The sequence below is a fragment of the Anolis sagrei genome, chromosome 6, assembly GCF_037176765.1.
Source record: "Anolis sagrei isolate rAnoSag1 chromosome 6, rAnoSag1.mat, whole genome shotgun sequence".
In the NCBI taxonomy this organism is placed as follows: Eukaryota; Metazoa; Chordata; class Lepidosauria; order Squamata; family Dactyloidae; genus Anolis; species Anolis sagrei.
The window spans coordinates 75209599-75225262 of NC_090026.1; the positions used below are offsets into that span (position 1 = coordinate 75209599).

Consider the following 15664-nt stretch of genomic DNA (forward strand, 5'->3'; position numbering starts at 1 on the left):
AGTCAGAATTAAAGCAACCAAAATTCTCAACTGGTGAAAGTTTATTGTCTGTCATTTAACTAACATTGCAAACTGCATTCACAAAGCTGTATTTATAATACAGTAAAACTGTGTTGCATTAAGTTAAATTGGACTTCATTTGTTTTCATTCATTTTTAATTTCAGTATTTCAATATTAATATCAACTCAATACAGAGTTTATTGTATGATATAATAGGGTATAATATTAGTTATGCTTATTTTTAATAGTAATTCTCAACCTACATTAAGCGGCATCTACCAATCCTCATGGATGCCGATTAGCTGAGAGTCTACTGTATTGCCATGTTAGCTTCTGTGAAGGCCATTGAGTGTTTGCTATTTTGTTTTATAAGAAATGTATACCAGCCGTAAATAACAGGATATGGTTGTGAGCACAGATTATCTAAGACAAAACAAGGTTGTTGGCAAAAAGTATGCTTAGTAAATGTCATTTTATATAGCCCAAAATATATACATTGGAATTATTTTTATTGCCTGGTTTTCTAAAATGTTTTTTGTTTGTATATTTTGGTAGATATTCCTATGTCTGTAGGAGTAATTGATATAAAAACAAATGCAAGCCAGCTCAATGCAGTTGAATTTCTGTGGGATCCTGGAAAACGCACATCTGCCTTTATTCAGGTTTGAAAACTTTCTTGAAAAAATATGCCTTTTATAAAGTTTTTTTAGTTCTGGTGTCTCATTGAATTAAATTTACTAGAAAATTTATTATTGTAATGAATTTCACAAGGATTTTATCACATACGGAATTTGTTTCCATTCTGGTTGTGATTGTGAAGGTTTGAAACTTCTACGGGATCAAAGAAACAGAAGAAGCATACAGACATGGGAAGGATTGTTCTTTGCAGTAGTACCTCACTCAGGAATAATCTAGAGCAGGGCTTTTTAATTTTTTTCCACTCACAACCCTTTAAGATCCAAGAAATTTTATATGACCCCAACTATATATAAAATAGGTGTAAAAACCAAGAATCTACTGATAATAAATCAGTACTTGCAAAGCTTGCTAAACAGGCTGATTTTCCTTTTTTATGAAGTACAGCTGAAGCATCTTCTGCAGAGTCCACTGTAAACTTTACACTACAGATTTGTGTAAATGCCTAAAATACCCACTAGGTGCTGTTCAGAAAGCCTTGAGCTAAAGGGACCCCATTTGGGGTCAGGACCCATAGTTTAAGAAGCAGTGATTTAGAGGCCTGATTGTTACTAACATGGACTTCATTCCAGTATTAAGTTAAGACATGATTTTTTTTATTAAAGCCTTTACCATCTAATGATTGTATATATATATATACATAGTTTTAAACTACAGGCCATCCACTGTTGCAAGGGTTGGAAATGCAGGATCCTCCAAAAAGTGTAAACACTATCTTAAGCTTCCTGCCCAACCATACTTAACATGCTTGAGACTGAGGTGAAGTGCAAAATAAGGAAGAGGTGATGACAGCAGATCCCTGGTCCTCTCTTGTCACCTTTATGAAGACACTTCTGTCTGGGCCTCCACTTGGGTGCTGGAGAAATACCTCAACATGTTTTACAGCACAGAATTCTTGAGGGATGGAAATACAATGATTCAGTTTATCTTTGCTGAAATTGGATAAAATAAGCTCCTCAAAACTAAAGTATACCAGATTAAAGAATGCTATTATTGATCACAACATGCTTGTTTGTCTCCCAGTTGTGATAGTGATCAAAAAAGCAACACACACACATTGTGATTTGGTTTGATATTTTTCAGGTACATTGTATCAGCACTGAATTTACACCCCGTAAACATGGAGGAGAGAAAGGGGTTCCTTTTAGAATTCAGGTTGACACTTTTAAGCAAGCAGAAAATGGAGAATACACTGATCATCTGCATTCAGCCAGCTGCCAGATCAAAGTTTTTAAGGTAAGAGATGTAATCATATGGTGGAGGAAAATCGTGTTTTTAATGTTTATTTATTATATCATGCATTTGTTTTCAATTATGGAATTTGAGGCAGATTGCAAACTGAGCAAATAAAAATATTGATATCATCTTAGTATAGATTTTAGTAATACAGAAAAGGAGCCTATTGAATTGTAGTTACTTACATTTCTAAAAACATGATTTTCTATAACTTTTGTCTTTAGCCAAAGGGGGCAGACAGAAAACAGAAAACCGACAGAGAAAAGATGGAGAAGCGAACTCCCCATGAGAAAGAAAAATATCAGCCATCATATGACACTACAATTCTCACAGAGGTAATAATATGGAAATGTCTTCATTTGCAGATGATGATGATGATGATAAGAAGCACGCATGCCATTCCTTAATGCAATGAGTGAGTTAGTTTCAAAGGGTGGGCCAAAAGCTAGATACAGATTAGGTCTCTCTTATCCAACATGCTTGGACCAGTGATTTTGGGGGTTTTGATTTTTCTGAGGTTATGGAATATCCATATTTTCCATATACAATGAGAGATAAGGGGGTATCAGAGACCCACCACCCACTAATTTTTTCCTCAAGGTGCCTTTCCTTCACCGCAGTCAGGACTTTGATGGGAGAAAGAGAAATGGGAGAGGACTGCTTAAACTAGGCCCTTCTAAGAAGGATACACCCTGGATGCTTCAACAGCTATCAGCACACTTTCTGCCCTTTTATCATAGTATCTGGGTAGAGAGAAGATAATTCTTCCACTTGCCATATGAGTCTTCATTTTCTTGGCTGTATAAGGGTGGCATCTAATGGGGTCACTCCTTGCTTACCCTTGGGGCCCGTTTTCACGGCACAAACACCACAATTTTCCACCACTGGCCAGATATAAGGTGAGTGTGGAAACATCTGGGGCATCTGTTTTTTACAGAAGCCTCGTGTAAGTAGAGTCCTCCTCTCACTACTCTCTCATCTCTTCATCGAGGCTCCTTGAAAACATCAGCAGGTACTGGAGGTGTGACTAACCCCCTTCAAGATTTGGAGTTTTTGGGATTTCTGGGTAAGGGAGACTCAGTCTGTATATCTAAAAATAAGCTTTTGTTTCATGTATTTGACCAAGAGATAAAAATCAGTAAAAAAAAATCTATATGATTTAGGGCCAATACATGGTTAAAACATTTAAGGGAAATTAATTTGCATATCTAAACATCCTTCAGTGCCAGAGAGAAACTGTTTTCAGATTTGTGTTGTTCTTGTCCAGTTTGGGCTCACAGGTGTATTTTAGAGGTTATTGGTTTTTTAAAAAATGGGCAGAGCCTCACTGGCCTTTTGCATTTCTTTTTATTTCAACACCAGTGAGTTTTCTATTGCTTTTTAAAGATTGCAGAAGTTTTTGAAAGGCTTTAAAAATTTTCCTCACTGTATAGTGAAAAGAAATTGATCCACATCTTTGGTGTTTGTCCAGATGAGGCTTGAGCCTATATTTGAAGATGCAGTTGAACATGAGCAGAAAAAGTCCAGCAAGCGGACTTTGCCAGCAGACTGCGGTGATTCTCTGGCAAAGCGAGGCAGTGTAAGGGACTTCTGCTTACTTTTCATTGTGCAAGTTATCTTGTGCAGTGTTAGATATAGGACCAATTTCTGTCATCGAAGATCAAAAAACAAAGATTTTGCCTGCCTTGGCTTAATTTAATTCATATTTTGCTACCCACAAATTACTTTATCCTTGTGTCTTAGTGGGAAATGCTTCCTAAATCTAACACATAAGTAACATGTTAGCAGGCCTGAGAGTCCTGTTGAAGTCAAGAGCTTCAATTTACAAATGAAATGGCTTTATTGAATAGTTGTGTTCTTGAAAGCTGTTTTCTTATATGTAATTAATAGAATATGAAGTAAAAATATCTTTAAGCTATGGTGTGTTTTTCTTTTTTTCCATGTGTATGTTTTTGTAGGCTGCAGGTTTTTTTCACTCTGTATTTGGTCAGACTGCAATATTTTTACTTAGTTATTCTGAAGACTGCCTTTCTGTTTCCTACCTTCATATTCTTTTAAGTAGTACAAGTTAAATATTTTTAGCTTTGACTGATGCTGGAGTGAATCAGTCATTTGTAGGATGTGAATTGGCAGCACTTGATGTAGTATATGGGTTTTTTTAAAAACCTGTAGAATCTTCTATTAAAAATTACATTTTTCTTCCGCATTTTCTGAAATGAGCTCAAGGCAGTCTCCCTTTTCATAACAGGACTATTGCTGTAGGTGGGCTTGAGAAATAGTGACTCACAGGAGTCAAATTTGTTACAAAAGATTTTAAGTCCAGTTCTCCAGTCTTGTTCAAATCATTCAGTAGATGGTTGATCTGCCACAAATAGATTGTATCTTTAGGCAAGTACTTCCCTAATGGAACCCCAGAGTTTATGGGAGAACAACTTCCAGAATTCCTGCTTGTTCATGATGATCTGGGCTTGTGCAAATTGAAACCAGCAGCATCTGGGGATTGCTTTTCTAGGTGCTGCAAAATTTAATAGAATTTTTTGCGACTATAATTCAGAGGATTTACTAGAGACCATAGGTTTACCTTCATCTAAGACAGGGGTTCTCAAACTTTTTACATAGAGGGCCAGGTCACAGTCCCTCAAACTGTTGGAGGGCCGGATTATAATTTGAAAAAAAGCATGAATTCCTATGCACATTGCACATATCATATTTGTAGTGCAAAAACACTTAAACCAATACAATAATTAAAATGAAGAACAATTTTAAGAAATATAAACTTATTAGTATTTCAATGGGAAGTGTGGGCCTCCTTTTGGCTGATGAGATAGGATTGTTGTTTTTGTTGTGTGTTTTCAAGTCATTTCAGACTTAGGCTGACTCTGAGCGAGGGCCGGGTAAATGACCTTGGAGGGCCATATCCGGCCCCCGGGCCTTAGTTTGAGGACCCCTGATCTAAGATCTGCAAAAATTCTAGTTGTTTCTTCCTAGGAACAGTTGCACATTTTGAAAGAACTCATGTAGTGGCTTGTTTGCTTTCCTTGCTCTTCATTTTATGCAGTGCAGTTGCTTGAGGACACAAAGACCAGAACCTTTGGCAAACGGATCCTTTGTATTCTTCCGAGTTTTAATTAGAAGGAAAAAATAGTTCTGGCCTCTGTTGACCTTACCTTGGCTTTTTCAGTATATGACAGCATTCATGCTCTTCAGCAGAATGGCTGAGGCAAACTTGGAAGAACCTTTGAGACAGTAAAGATGCACAGAATTTCTACAAACAAACCAATTGTAAAGGATGTGGTAGTTTCTTGTTGTGGTTACTGTCCTGTTTCTGTTTAGAAAGCTAGTCAAAACTTTACACTGTTTCTAATTTCTTTACTATGTATGCTTTTCTAGGTGGGGGCTTGTAGTAGAGACTTGTCATGAAAGAAGTAAACATTTGATCTGTGCAGATAATTGCCAGGCACATAGGAAGGAGAACATTTGATGAGGCTGCTCATGTTTGTGCTGTATAATATGTGATCACACATGCAAACTATTGATTCCTTTGGCTGGAAACAATGCTCAAGTGTAGGTTCTAAAGGGAAAATGATACAGGGAATGGAAATCATCAACAATCATATCAGTGCTAATTACTTGTTAAGAGTTCCACATGGGAAATTACAAAATTTGCTTGCAGAATGGCAGAATAATGCACATGGGCTGCAACAGGTAGGGGAAATACTGATTCTGGCAGCAGTAATGGAATTCCGCATAAGTGGATTCTGGCCTTTTAGGTTTATAGTAGTCATTCTCAAGAACTGAAATCCACACAGCCTAGGTTAGGAGGACAACCTTAACCCTAAACCAAAAGTTACTTTACTGATTAAATGCCAGAATCTCAAGAAAATAACTCAGGAAAAATGTCTACTTCAAACAGAGATTACACATTCAATGCATTATATATCCAGAAGAAATGTTCCTTGTCCAGTCCGCTGGAAGCAGTGACAGTACATTAAGCATAAAATCTCACTGTCCATGTTTGGAGATCTACAGCATAACCCTCTGTAGAAGGGGTGCAAATGCATATTTGTTTTAATTAAACTGCTGTTTAATTTTCTTCCTTATTTTAGTGTTCTCCATGGCCTGATACACCTAGTGCATTTGTGAGCAGTAGTCCTTCTCCAACTCCAGCTTTTACCTCTACTCCGCATACTACATACAGTGTCCCAGACAGGTATGTTTCTCTTCGAGATTTGCGAGTCATCTTAAAGCGCAATGTTGAGATTTTAAATGCTGTTTTTTTAGTGCTGCACCTCAGTATGGAAGAAGTCAGTGTGCTCTGAAACTTCAGCCTGATGGTTTCTGGAATTCCACAGATGGAACTGAATAGCAGTCATCACTTTTGCTTCTATTACCATTTAAATTCAATAGCAGCTCCACACTCTATGTATTGAAGTACACCAGAGCATCCTGTACCATGCAACCTGGCAGCGTGAAATGCAATATGTGTCTCCTTCTATTAGGAAGAAATAAAACCGGGAAGATGTGTATTGTTTTTTTTGTAGGAGCTACCAGAACAGCTCGGGGTTTGCATGGGCCCACAGACTATATTCTAGGTAATGATGCTTTCTAACATAAGGTAGAGATTTTAGTCCTGTGATTTGATTCCTGGCTGGATGGTGTTTTGAAAAGGCTTTGGGGGCCTTAAAGAACTTGCATGGTTTCACGCTGGGTTATGAACATACAAGTCAAAACAGTACATGCATAGCAGGTCCAGCTTTCCTCATGATGAGTTTTCTGTCTTTATTCTGGAAAACTAACTTATAGAAAGATGTTATCCATGCAATCCAGATGTGTGGGACACCTATCAGCCTGTTTCAAATCAGAAAAGGAGCATGGTGGGAATTGTAGTTGTAAACATCTGGAGACAACTAGACCAGAGGTACACATTGGTGTGTTTGTTGAACAAGTGTTTCTCTATTATTGCCTCCCAATGACTGTTTGGTCTTATCTGCGGCTTGATGTGAGAAGTGCTAAGAAGGAAATTAGTTTCAAAATCGCATTTTGGTAGAATATTGAGGTCTACCCCACTGGATCACAGCCTTGGTTTTCAAAAATCAGAGCAAAATCATTTTGTGATCATCCTTTCCACATCCTTTCTTGTCTAGTAATTCATCATCTCCAAATCACCAAGGAGATGGAATTCCCCAAGTCTCTGGAGAGGTGAGTCTCATGCAACCCAGAAAGTCTCATTTCATTTGTAGCACCTTGAAAACTCCTGTGATGCCGTCTTCTTTTGTGCAAAGTCTGGAGACATTTAATGGTCATTTTTTCTCTTCCCTAGCAACTTCACCCAGCAGCCACAATCCAAGAAACCCAAAAATGGTTGGTTAAGCATAGATTTTCCTCTTACACAAGACTGTTTTCAAATTTCTCAGGTAGGTAATATAAACAATTTTTAATGTTTTGTGGTGTTTCTTTCATTATGTCAGCTTGTGTTTCTTCTGTGAAACCTCATGTACATATGATTACATATAAGCAGTCCCCAAGTTGCTAACAAGTTAGGTTGTGTAGATTTGTTCTCAACTTGAATTTGTATATGTCGGAAGGGTACATTTTTTAAGTGTAGCTCCAGCTATATGTATATAAAGGTTTTGGATAGGATAGGAAAGATAGGAAAGGGTTAACATCCCTGTGATGTTTATTTTGCTGTCTGTGCCCGTGTTCAGAACATTTGACCTCACTTTCTGTCCCTGTGATAATTGGATTTTGAAAAATTTGGCTTGTTGTGGAAACAATGGTTGAAGATGAAACTTCAGTGGAGACACCTTTTTCCTCTGATAACTATTTCAGGACTAAATGTCCCTTTCTAGGGGTATATTTCTCTCACTTCCTGTGGTCTCACCACTGTTCTGTTATAAGTTGGATGTTTGGGGTTATTTGGGGTGCTGAGTCAGAAAAGTGCATTGGATCAGCTCTAGTTTCTTAGATATGGTTGAATATATAATGGAAAGTTTGTATCATGAATCTGTGCTTTTGGTATGAAATAAATAGATTTTCATGTCGTACACTTTTAATTTATAAATCATGCTACTTCAAAATACACTTTTATGGGTGAGCAGTGTGAAGAGGGGTATATGGTATATGTTCTGTATCTCACAAATTAGAGTTGATAGGGGGAAGAGCTGATTTGGGGAAACTGGTGCCTTTTTGGAATCAGCAAGTCAAATATACCCAGAAATAGGCCTAACATTTGAGACACCAAAATGCGTGTTGACCAGTGTTATGGGAATTGCAGTCCACAGGAGTAAGCTTTCCAAACTTGTTAATAATTCCTAGGTGATCAAATGCTCCTCCACTTTATCCCTTCTTTGTGGCTATTTGCTTCCATGCTTTGCTTGATGAGTTGTGAGCTTCTGCCAGCATTCCTACTCATCAAATGCTAGACATTGGTCATTCATCCCTCATTCATTGATTAAATCTGTCGGCACACACAAGTCACAACAAATGTGAAATACTGTGGATGTGTTGGAAACAACAGCATTTTTTGTGGCTAGGTCTATTACAGTCTTTGTTTACTACTTCATCATTACTATCAAAGCCATTGTATCCTGCATAGTTATAAAAAGAAATCTTTGATCCCTTTAGTGCAGGAGAGGAGGAGAGCAAGCAGTGCAGTTTCATTCTCAGTCCTCAAATAGCTACTCTCACAGGAAAGAACAAGAAGGAAGGAACATATGTGCCTTTGGATGGAAGAATCAATGGCTCACATGCTGAATGTGCCCCTTTTTTGCATCTTATTGATATAAATATGGTTAAAATATTTGGTATGTTCTGCATTGTGTTGTAGATTGCATTGTCATTTCAAGTGGCAAGAAGTTGAGTGTGCAGCCAGTTGATCACTCTGTAAAACATAATGTGATTAGGTTGGCAAGAATTGCTGATGACGTGGGCAGAAACGTTGCCATAAATGTGCTCTATAATAACAGTGTTGCTTAAAAGCATAGAGTAGACATTCCAGTCAAGATGCTATCCCTGTTTATTTCTGTAGGTGCTGATTTATTGAAGCTGACAAAAGAAGACTTGGTACAAATCTGTGGTCTCGCTGATGGGATTCGGCTTTACAATGCACTTAAATCAAGGTAAATAGCATCCCAGTGACAGTTCTGCTTATGTCCCTTTTAAAAGCAAGTCTGTTTTACACTAGAGGGATTTGGGAGCTATTAAATTTAGATTTTCGATTGGCATATGCCTGTGTGAGCTCATGCCGGAGTTGAAAGTACTGTGCTCAAAAGAAGAATGTTTTGTTGTGCACCTTCAGGGCAGGCCACAGATATGATGCAGGCACTGATGAATGAGCTCAAAGGTAGACTGTAAGACTGGTAGCAATGCAGTTGGGCAGTACTGATTTCTTGAAGACGGATGGGTTTGTTGTCAAGAGACAAACCTTCTCATTTAGGTGAGCTAAAACCAGCCTAAAGTTCTCAAGGTCATGGCTACTAAATATTAACAATTGCCAATTTCTAACTGTGAATTAAGCTGGCACAATAGATGTTAACTTGTTACTTCTGCTACTCCAGTAGTTATATTACAGAATTGCACTGTACACCGGTGTCTTAATTTATATTTGAAGATTAATTTATCAGTCTTAGTGGCTCTGAGATTAGTCATTAGACTAAACATTCGGATAGTTTGCATCAAATTGTAACAGCTTGTAAAGAAATGAAGTAACAAAGCAGTACATCCATTGCATGCCATACAGGACTTCCTTGTCTTTGCATTCCAGGTCTGTAAGGCCTCGCCTAACAATATATGTGTGCCAGGAGCAGCTGGGAAATGTGCAGCTTGAACAGCCGCAAGACTCAGGCAGCGGAGAAAACAGAAATGGTGCAATATTTGGTATGTTGTCTAATCTCGGGTTTCATAGACCTTTCCACTCAGGGCCTCTTGGCCTGAGAAATGTTTAAGTGACCCCGAGAGTAGTCCTCAAGTTATGAACAAGATAGGTTCTGTAGGTTTGTTCTGATGAAGAGGAAGAACAACAACAACAACTGTATTTTTATACCCCGCCTCCATCTCCCCGAAGGGACTCGAGGCAGCTTACATGGGGCCAAGCCCAAACACATACAGTTAACACATAGCAAATAAAATATTAAAACAACATAACAACATTATAAACAATAGGAAAACAAGCATCATAAGCAACAACCAGAATTACTTCAAGTCTCATTTGGGGGGTGGGGATGGGCTGGTGTGCAAACAAGTTAGAAGATAGGCTGATCAATAAGCTGAATTTGTATGTAAGTCTGAACAAGTACATTCTTGAAGTGTAACCCCAACTATACACTACACATACAGGCAGTCCCCAAATTACAAACCTCAGACTTACAAACGACTCTTAGTTAAGAATGGGGTTGGGACAACAGAAAGTGAGAGAAATCTACCCCTCGGAAAGGGGATTCACTCCTGAAAGAGTTATCATGGGGAAAAGGTGTCTCCACATAAGCTTTCTCATCAATCCTTGTTTATACAAGTCAATAAGGGCACAGACAGAAAGACAAACACCACAGGGGTGCTAACCCTTCCCTATGCCATCCAAAGCGGTCTCCCCCACCCCCCTATATATAGCTGGAGTTATGCTTAAAATATGTATCTGTTCCAACTTACAAACAAATTCAACTTAGGAACACACCTACAGAACCTATCTTGTTCATAACTTGGGGATTGCCTGTGTAAACTATATACCTAAAAGAGCCACTAGGTGTAATTGAATTGCTAAGGGGACCCCCATTTGGAATCAGGACCCAAAGTTTAAGTAGCAGTGATTGTCTATACACTGGGGGAATTCAATTTACTCACGCACGGTCTCTTCCCCCCCCCCCCCCCAGCTGTGATTGCAGTTGCTGCTTGGGCTGTTGCCATTGGGGGCGGGGCAGAGAGTTGAGGACATTGAGCTTGGGTTCATTGCAGCCCCAAGGAGCCATGCTCCAATTGGTCCCTCCTCTTCCACCAGGAGCAGCCATCATGCTGCTTCCAAGCAGCTGCCAGGCAGCCCTTGTTTACAGGGGCAGGGAAGGGGGAAGCATTTTTCATGTGACACAGGTGTGAACTACAGGTGACACACTGATGTGCCGCAGCACACCTTTTGGAAAGGTGTGTTATAAAGATATTTTCTTCCATCTTCTGCTGCCACAAAAGCCCTTGTCTCATACATGGAGCTGCTATAGCTTCCTCTCCCCAGGCATTCTGTGTCTGGTGGAGAGACAGATGGAAGAGGGGATTGAAGAGCATCTGCTAAATCCTTGCTCAGTCGTGTGTGTGTGTGTGTATTGAGTGACCCCTGCAATGTAGTTTTGCATGCAGAACTATTACTCTACCCTGCTACAGGGATCTCAGAATCTTACCTTTGAGTTAAGAGAGAACATAGGGAACAGGTATGTAGACTGAATTTTGTGTATATAAGTTTGCAGATATAACATTATAAAATATTTTTTCTAATAGTCCATACAACATGAATACTTTTGCTGAATAGGATCATTTTTAGAATTCTAACAAATTTCAAATATGGAAGAAAGAAGGAGAAGCTTATGTTAAAAGAATGGTGCAAATTAACATAATTTATCTCTTCATTTCAGTGTATCATGCAATCTATTTGGAAGAAATGGCTGCCTCGGAAGTCACTCACAAGCTTGCTCTAGCATTCAATATTCCTTTACATCAGATTAACCAAGTTTACAGACAGGGCCCTACTGGTATTCATATTCTGGTCAGCGATCAGGCAAGTTTCATTTTATTCCATATAATCATAGTTACTTTTTAATTAATTCTAAATACCCTAATACTCACATGTAAGTCAAGAATATTTTTTGTCAAATGTGGGTACTGTACTTTAACTCTTATCAAAAAAGGAACAATCCCTTCTCTGAGTAGAGTGGTGAAAGGTAAGAGCTTAGTCCATCCTCAGAGAAACTAAAAAGAAGCACAAACCCTCTCTGCCATGGCACCGCCTCTGACCTTTCTGAATGATATCTGGGTAGAGGAATGGCAGAAGCAGCAAGGGAGAGCTGCTCCTCTGAGGCAGCATCAGTTATCCCTCTCCACAGAATAATTGACATATCCATGGGTCATATTAAAATTCATAGTCTTGGCCCCAAAACCTACCCTCAATTTCACACAGTTGTATGTATGGTAGTACTTGAAAATGTCCATCATTATTACAGCAGCCAAGGCTGAACAAAAACAAGAGTTCTTACAAAATGAAATTCTGATAATCGATAGACCAGTAACCAGGAATTGTGAATTCCTATACAGGCAGTCCCCAAGTTACAAACATCTGACTTATAGATAACTCAGAATTAAGAACAGGGGTGAGACAAAAGGAAGTGAAAGAAATCTACTCCCCAGAAGAGAAATTCACCCCTGAAAGAGTTATCATGGGGAAAAGGGGTCTCCACTGAAGCTTCCTCACTAATCCTTGTTTCCACAACCAGCTAAAATTTTCAAAATCCAATTCTCATAGGGACAGAAAGTGAGGTGAAACTTTCTGAACAGGGGCACAAAAAGCAAAACAAATACTACAGGTATTACCTTTCCCCGTGCTATCCAAAGTTTATATCCATTTTTTAAAACTGTGTGTGTGTGTGTGTACACATATGGCTGCATTTACACTGAAAAAATGTATGTGTTCTGACTTACAAATTAATTCAACTTAAGAACAAACCTACAGAACCAATCTTGCTCATAACTTGGGGACTGCCTGTAATTGGGTCTACGCGTTCGTTTTCTGGCTGTGTTTAGTCTTCGCAATTCCTTGCTTTTCTTTTCCACTGGAAACTCAAAGCAACAACAGCATCAAATAATTAAAACTGCAGTCAAACACATAGCATGTACTATTCGTTACAGCACATTTAATTAGAACTTGTACAACAAATATATATTTCTAAATTTACTTCTGATTAAATTTAAAATTTGTTTTTATAATGTTTAAGATGTATAGTAGACTCTCAGTTTGCCCCCCCATAGGGATTGATAGATGTCAGATAATGTAACTTCTATTACTATTAAAAAGAAGGTTAACTTATAATATACCCCAATCTGTATTGACTTGATATTACTATTGAAATACAGTAATTAAAAGTAAAGTGAGACAAAACAACTTAACTATATATATATATATATATATATATATATATATATATATATATATACACACACACACGCACACGCACACGCACAGTAAAACTGTTACATTATTTTTATTTAAACTATTTATCCAGGGCAGGACTGCCAGTTGCTTGAGAGTTCTGGTTGCTTGAGTTCTGGTTAACTGAGAGTGCACTGTATATTTAAGGAAATCACTTTCAAAAGCACACATTATGTAAAATGTGGACATTTTTCTAATCGCCACAATGCTGTACTCCTCCTTGCTGTTTCCAAATGCTTCAACATGTACGATTTTCTACAGATTATTTTTATTTTTACATATTGTTGAATCATGAAGTATTTACAAGAAAACACTACACTTCGGACTAAAATCACAGCGTCATAAAGATATTTTAAGTTTTAAAGGGTCAAAATGTTATTGGTCCTTGAATAACTGTCCAGCTTGGTGTATGATAACCTTTTGTATAACACATGAATTTGTGGTGTATGGCTGTGCACATTACAAGACGGGGTACTTTTTCTTCATAGATGGTCCAAAACTTTGAAGACGAGAGTTGCTTTTTAGTTACTACAATAAAAGGTATGTTAATAATAATAATCAAAAAACCCTACAGTTGGTAATGATACAGAGTTTTTCTGTTTAAAGGAGGGCTGGTTTCAGTTTAACACATCCTATTTGGGTTGCATGTATCCTTAACCGTAATTTAGCATTGGGAGATCCAGTCCAGATGAGCCTTGGGTTTATGCATTCTGCCATCCCAGTCCTGAAGTAGTACAATGGTAATGAGGAATTCAAAAACTTTTTTAAGTTTTTAAATTTTGGTTAGCTGCATCTTATGTTGTCCAAACTCTGTAGCTGGTGAAACTAGGGCAGCTTAAAACTAGTTCAGATAATCATCTTGCTTCTACAAGCAATAGTTACCATTAACCAGTTTTTGGAGTTCAGGGAACACAGTATTTTCTGGTTCATCAAAAAAGGGAACATAATTCTCAAAAACAGTTTTGTTCAAAAGCTTTTAAAAGGTTGAATGCACTATGAATGTTTTTCATCTTCAGAGGAAATTCATATTGTAGAGTCAACATTTCACAAGGTGAATTCATTTCCTGCAGGTAGACATGACAGTCTTTTGCAGAAAAAAAGAAAGACTTATGGGAATTAAAGGCTAGCACAAAACACTAAACAGAAAAGCCTACTTCAGAAGATGGAGAAACCTAACTTAACACAGTCACCCTTTTGTGTTCTGGCTACACATTTCAACATTTTACAGCAAGAGCAATTCATACATCATCGATTTTTCACATAGATTTCCATGTTTCTTATGAAATAAAGTTTATCCCAAGTAAAAGCTACCTAGTTTTTCAAATATCAGAGACTGTACCTTGCTTGGTCAGAAAGGCTTGTAGAGCTATGGATTTTTTCCCGGTGGCCAACTGAAGCCACATTGTTTTGTCACACAAAGTTTTCAAATGTTTTAACCTCTTCTGCACTTTCAGTTTTTATAATAGTAACCAAAGCAATATCGTATTTCATCACATAATAGTCAATTTTTTCATCCCTTTTTAATCAAAAAAATAGGGGAGCAACGATTGTGCAATGAAACAAAATCTGCCTTTGATTCTCGGGTTTCTATTTTCTTTAAAAGAACTAAAATAAACTGCTTTTCCTTCGAGACAGGAGGAGGAGGACAAACAATCCAGCCTCAAACAAACACCATTTCTGTTTGTTTTGTAAACCGCTTTGCCTCGAGGAAGAAGTAGGAAAGCTCCTTCTGCCCTTTCTTCATTCTCTGAAGGCAGGACAGCTTACAAAATCTTTAATGGTGCTCTTTAGAGAAAAGAGGGAAGAGCAGAGTTCCAGATACTGCCATTTTCATAGTTTGTAATCAGCCTTGCAAATTAACCCATAACAGGGCAAATTAACCTGTAACAGTTCTGCAACTATTATGCAAGGAACCAAAAATACCAATTTTACTACCCAAAAAATAGGGGTACAAATAGTATGTGGTGGCAACTATTATGTGATGAAATACAGTATGAAATATTTAAGTGTGGTGATGCCATACATATACCACTTCACACACTCTGTGGAAGAGTAGATGGCAGAATAGGAAAGGAAATAGTCCCTCAGATCCCTACTTTCCTGGTTTAGTTTCCAAAATACTACTGTGGATCCAACAAATTAGATGTCAGGCAGTCGCCAAGTTACAAACATCTGACTTACAAACAACTCCTAGATAAGAACAGGGGTGAGATAACAGGAAGTGCGAAATGTATCCCTAGAAAGGGAAATTCAATCCTGGAAGAGTTATCATAGGAAAAGATTTTCTCAGCTGATGCTTTCTCACCAATCCTTATTTCAACAACAGACCAAATGTTTCAAAAACCAATTATCACAGGACAGAAAGTGAGGTGAAATCTTCTGAAGGGGGCACAGACAGCAAAACAAACACCACAGGGGTGGTAACCCTTCTCTATATAATCCAAAAACAATAATAATAATAATACTTATTTTGGCTGGAGTTACACTTGTAATGTACTTGTTCCAATTAACAATACAAATTCAACTTAAGAACAAACCTACAAAACCTATTT

General features: G+C 37.9%; 1 protein-coding gene across 3 annotated transcripts in view; it reads left to right on the forward strand.

Annotated features, from left to right (window-relative positions):
* The window catches only part of UBP1 (upstream binding protein 1), a 30136-nt gene that overhangs the window by 12707 nt on the left and 1765 nt on the right, over window positions 1-15664 (forward strand). The window contains exons 5-15 of one of the 3 annotated variants that reach the window (XM_060781741.2): window positions 557-663; window positions 1781-1933; window positions 2158-2268; window positions 3405-3512; window positions 6040-6143; window positions 7078-7132; window positions 7254-7347; window positions 8961-9051; window positions 9696-9808; window positions 11545-11687; window positions 13601-13652. In XM_060781741.2, coding sequence (XP_060637724.2) covers window positions 557-663; window positions 1781-1933; window positions 2158-2268; window positions 3405-3512; window positions 6040-6143; window positions 7078-7132; window positions 7254-7347; window positions 8961-9051; window positions 9696-9808; window positions 11545-11687; window positions 13601-13652 — 1131 coding nt within the window. Of the gene's footprint in view, window positions 1-556; window positions 664-1780; window positions 1934-2157; window positions 2269-3404; window positions 3513-6039; window positions 6144-7077; window positions 7133-7253; window positions 7348-8960; window positions 9052-9230; window positions 9357-9695; window positions 9809-11544; window positions 11688-13600; window positions 13653-15664 lie in introns of those variants that run through there. The other 2 variants (XM_060781740.2, XM_067470198.1) reach the window with 2 other exon arrangements.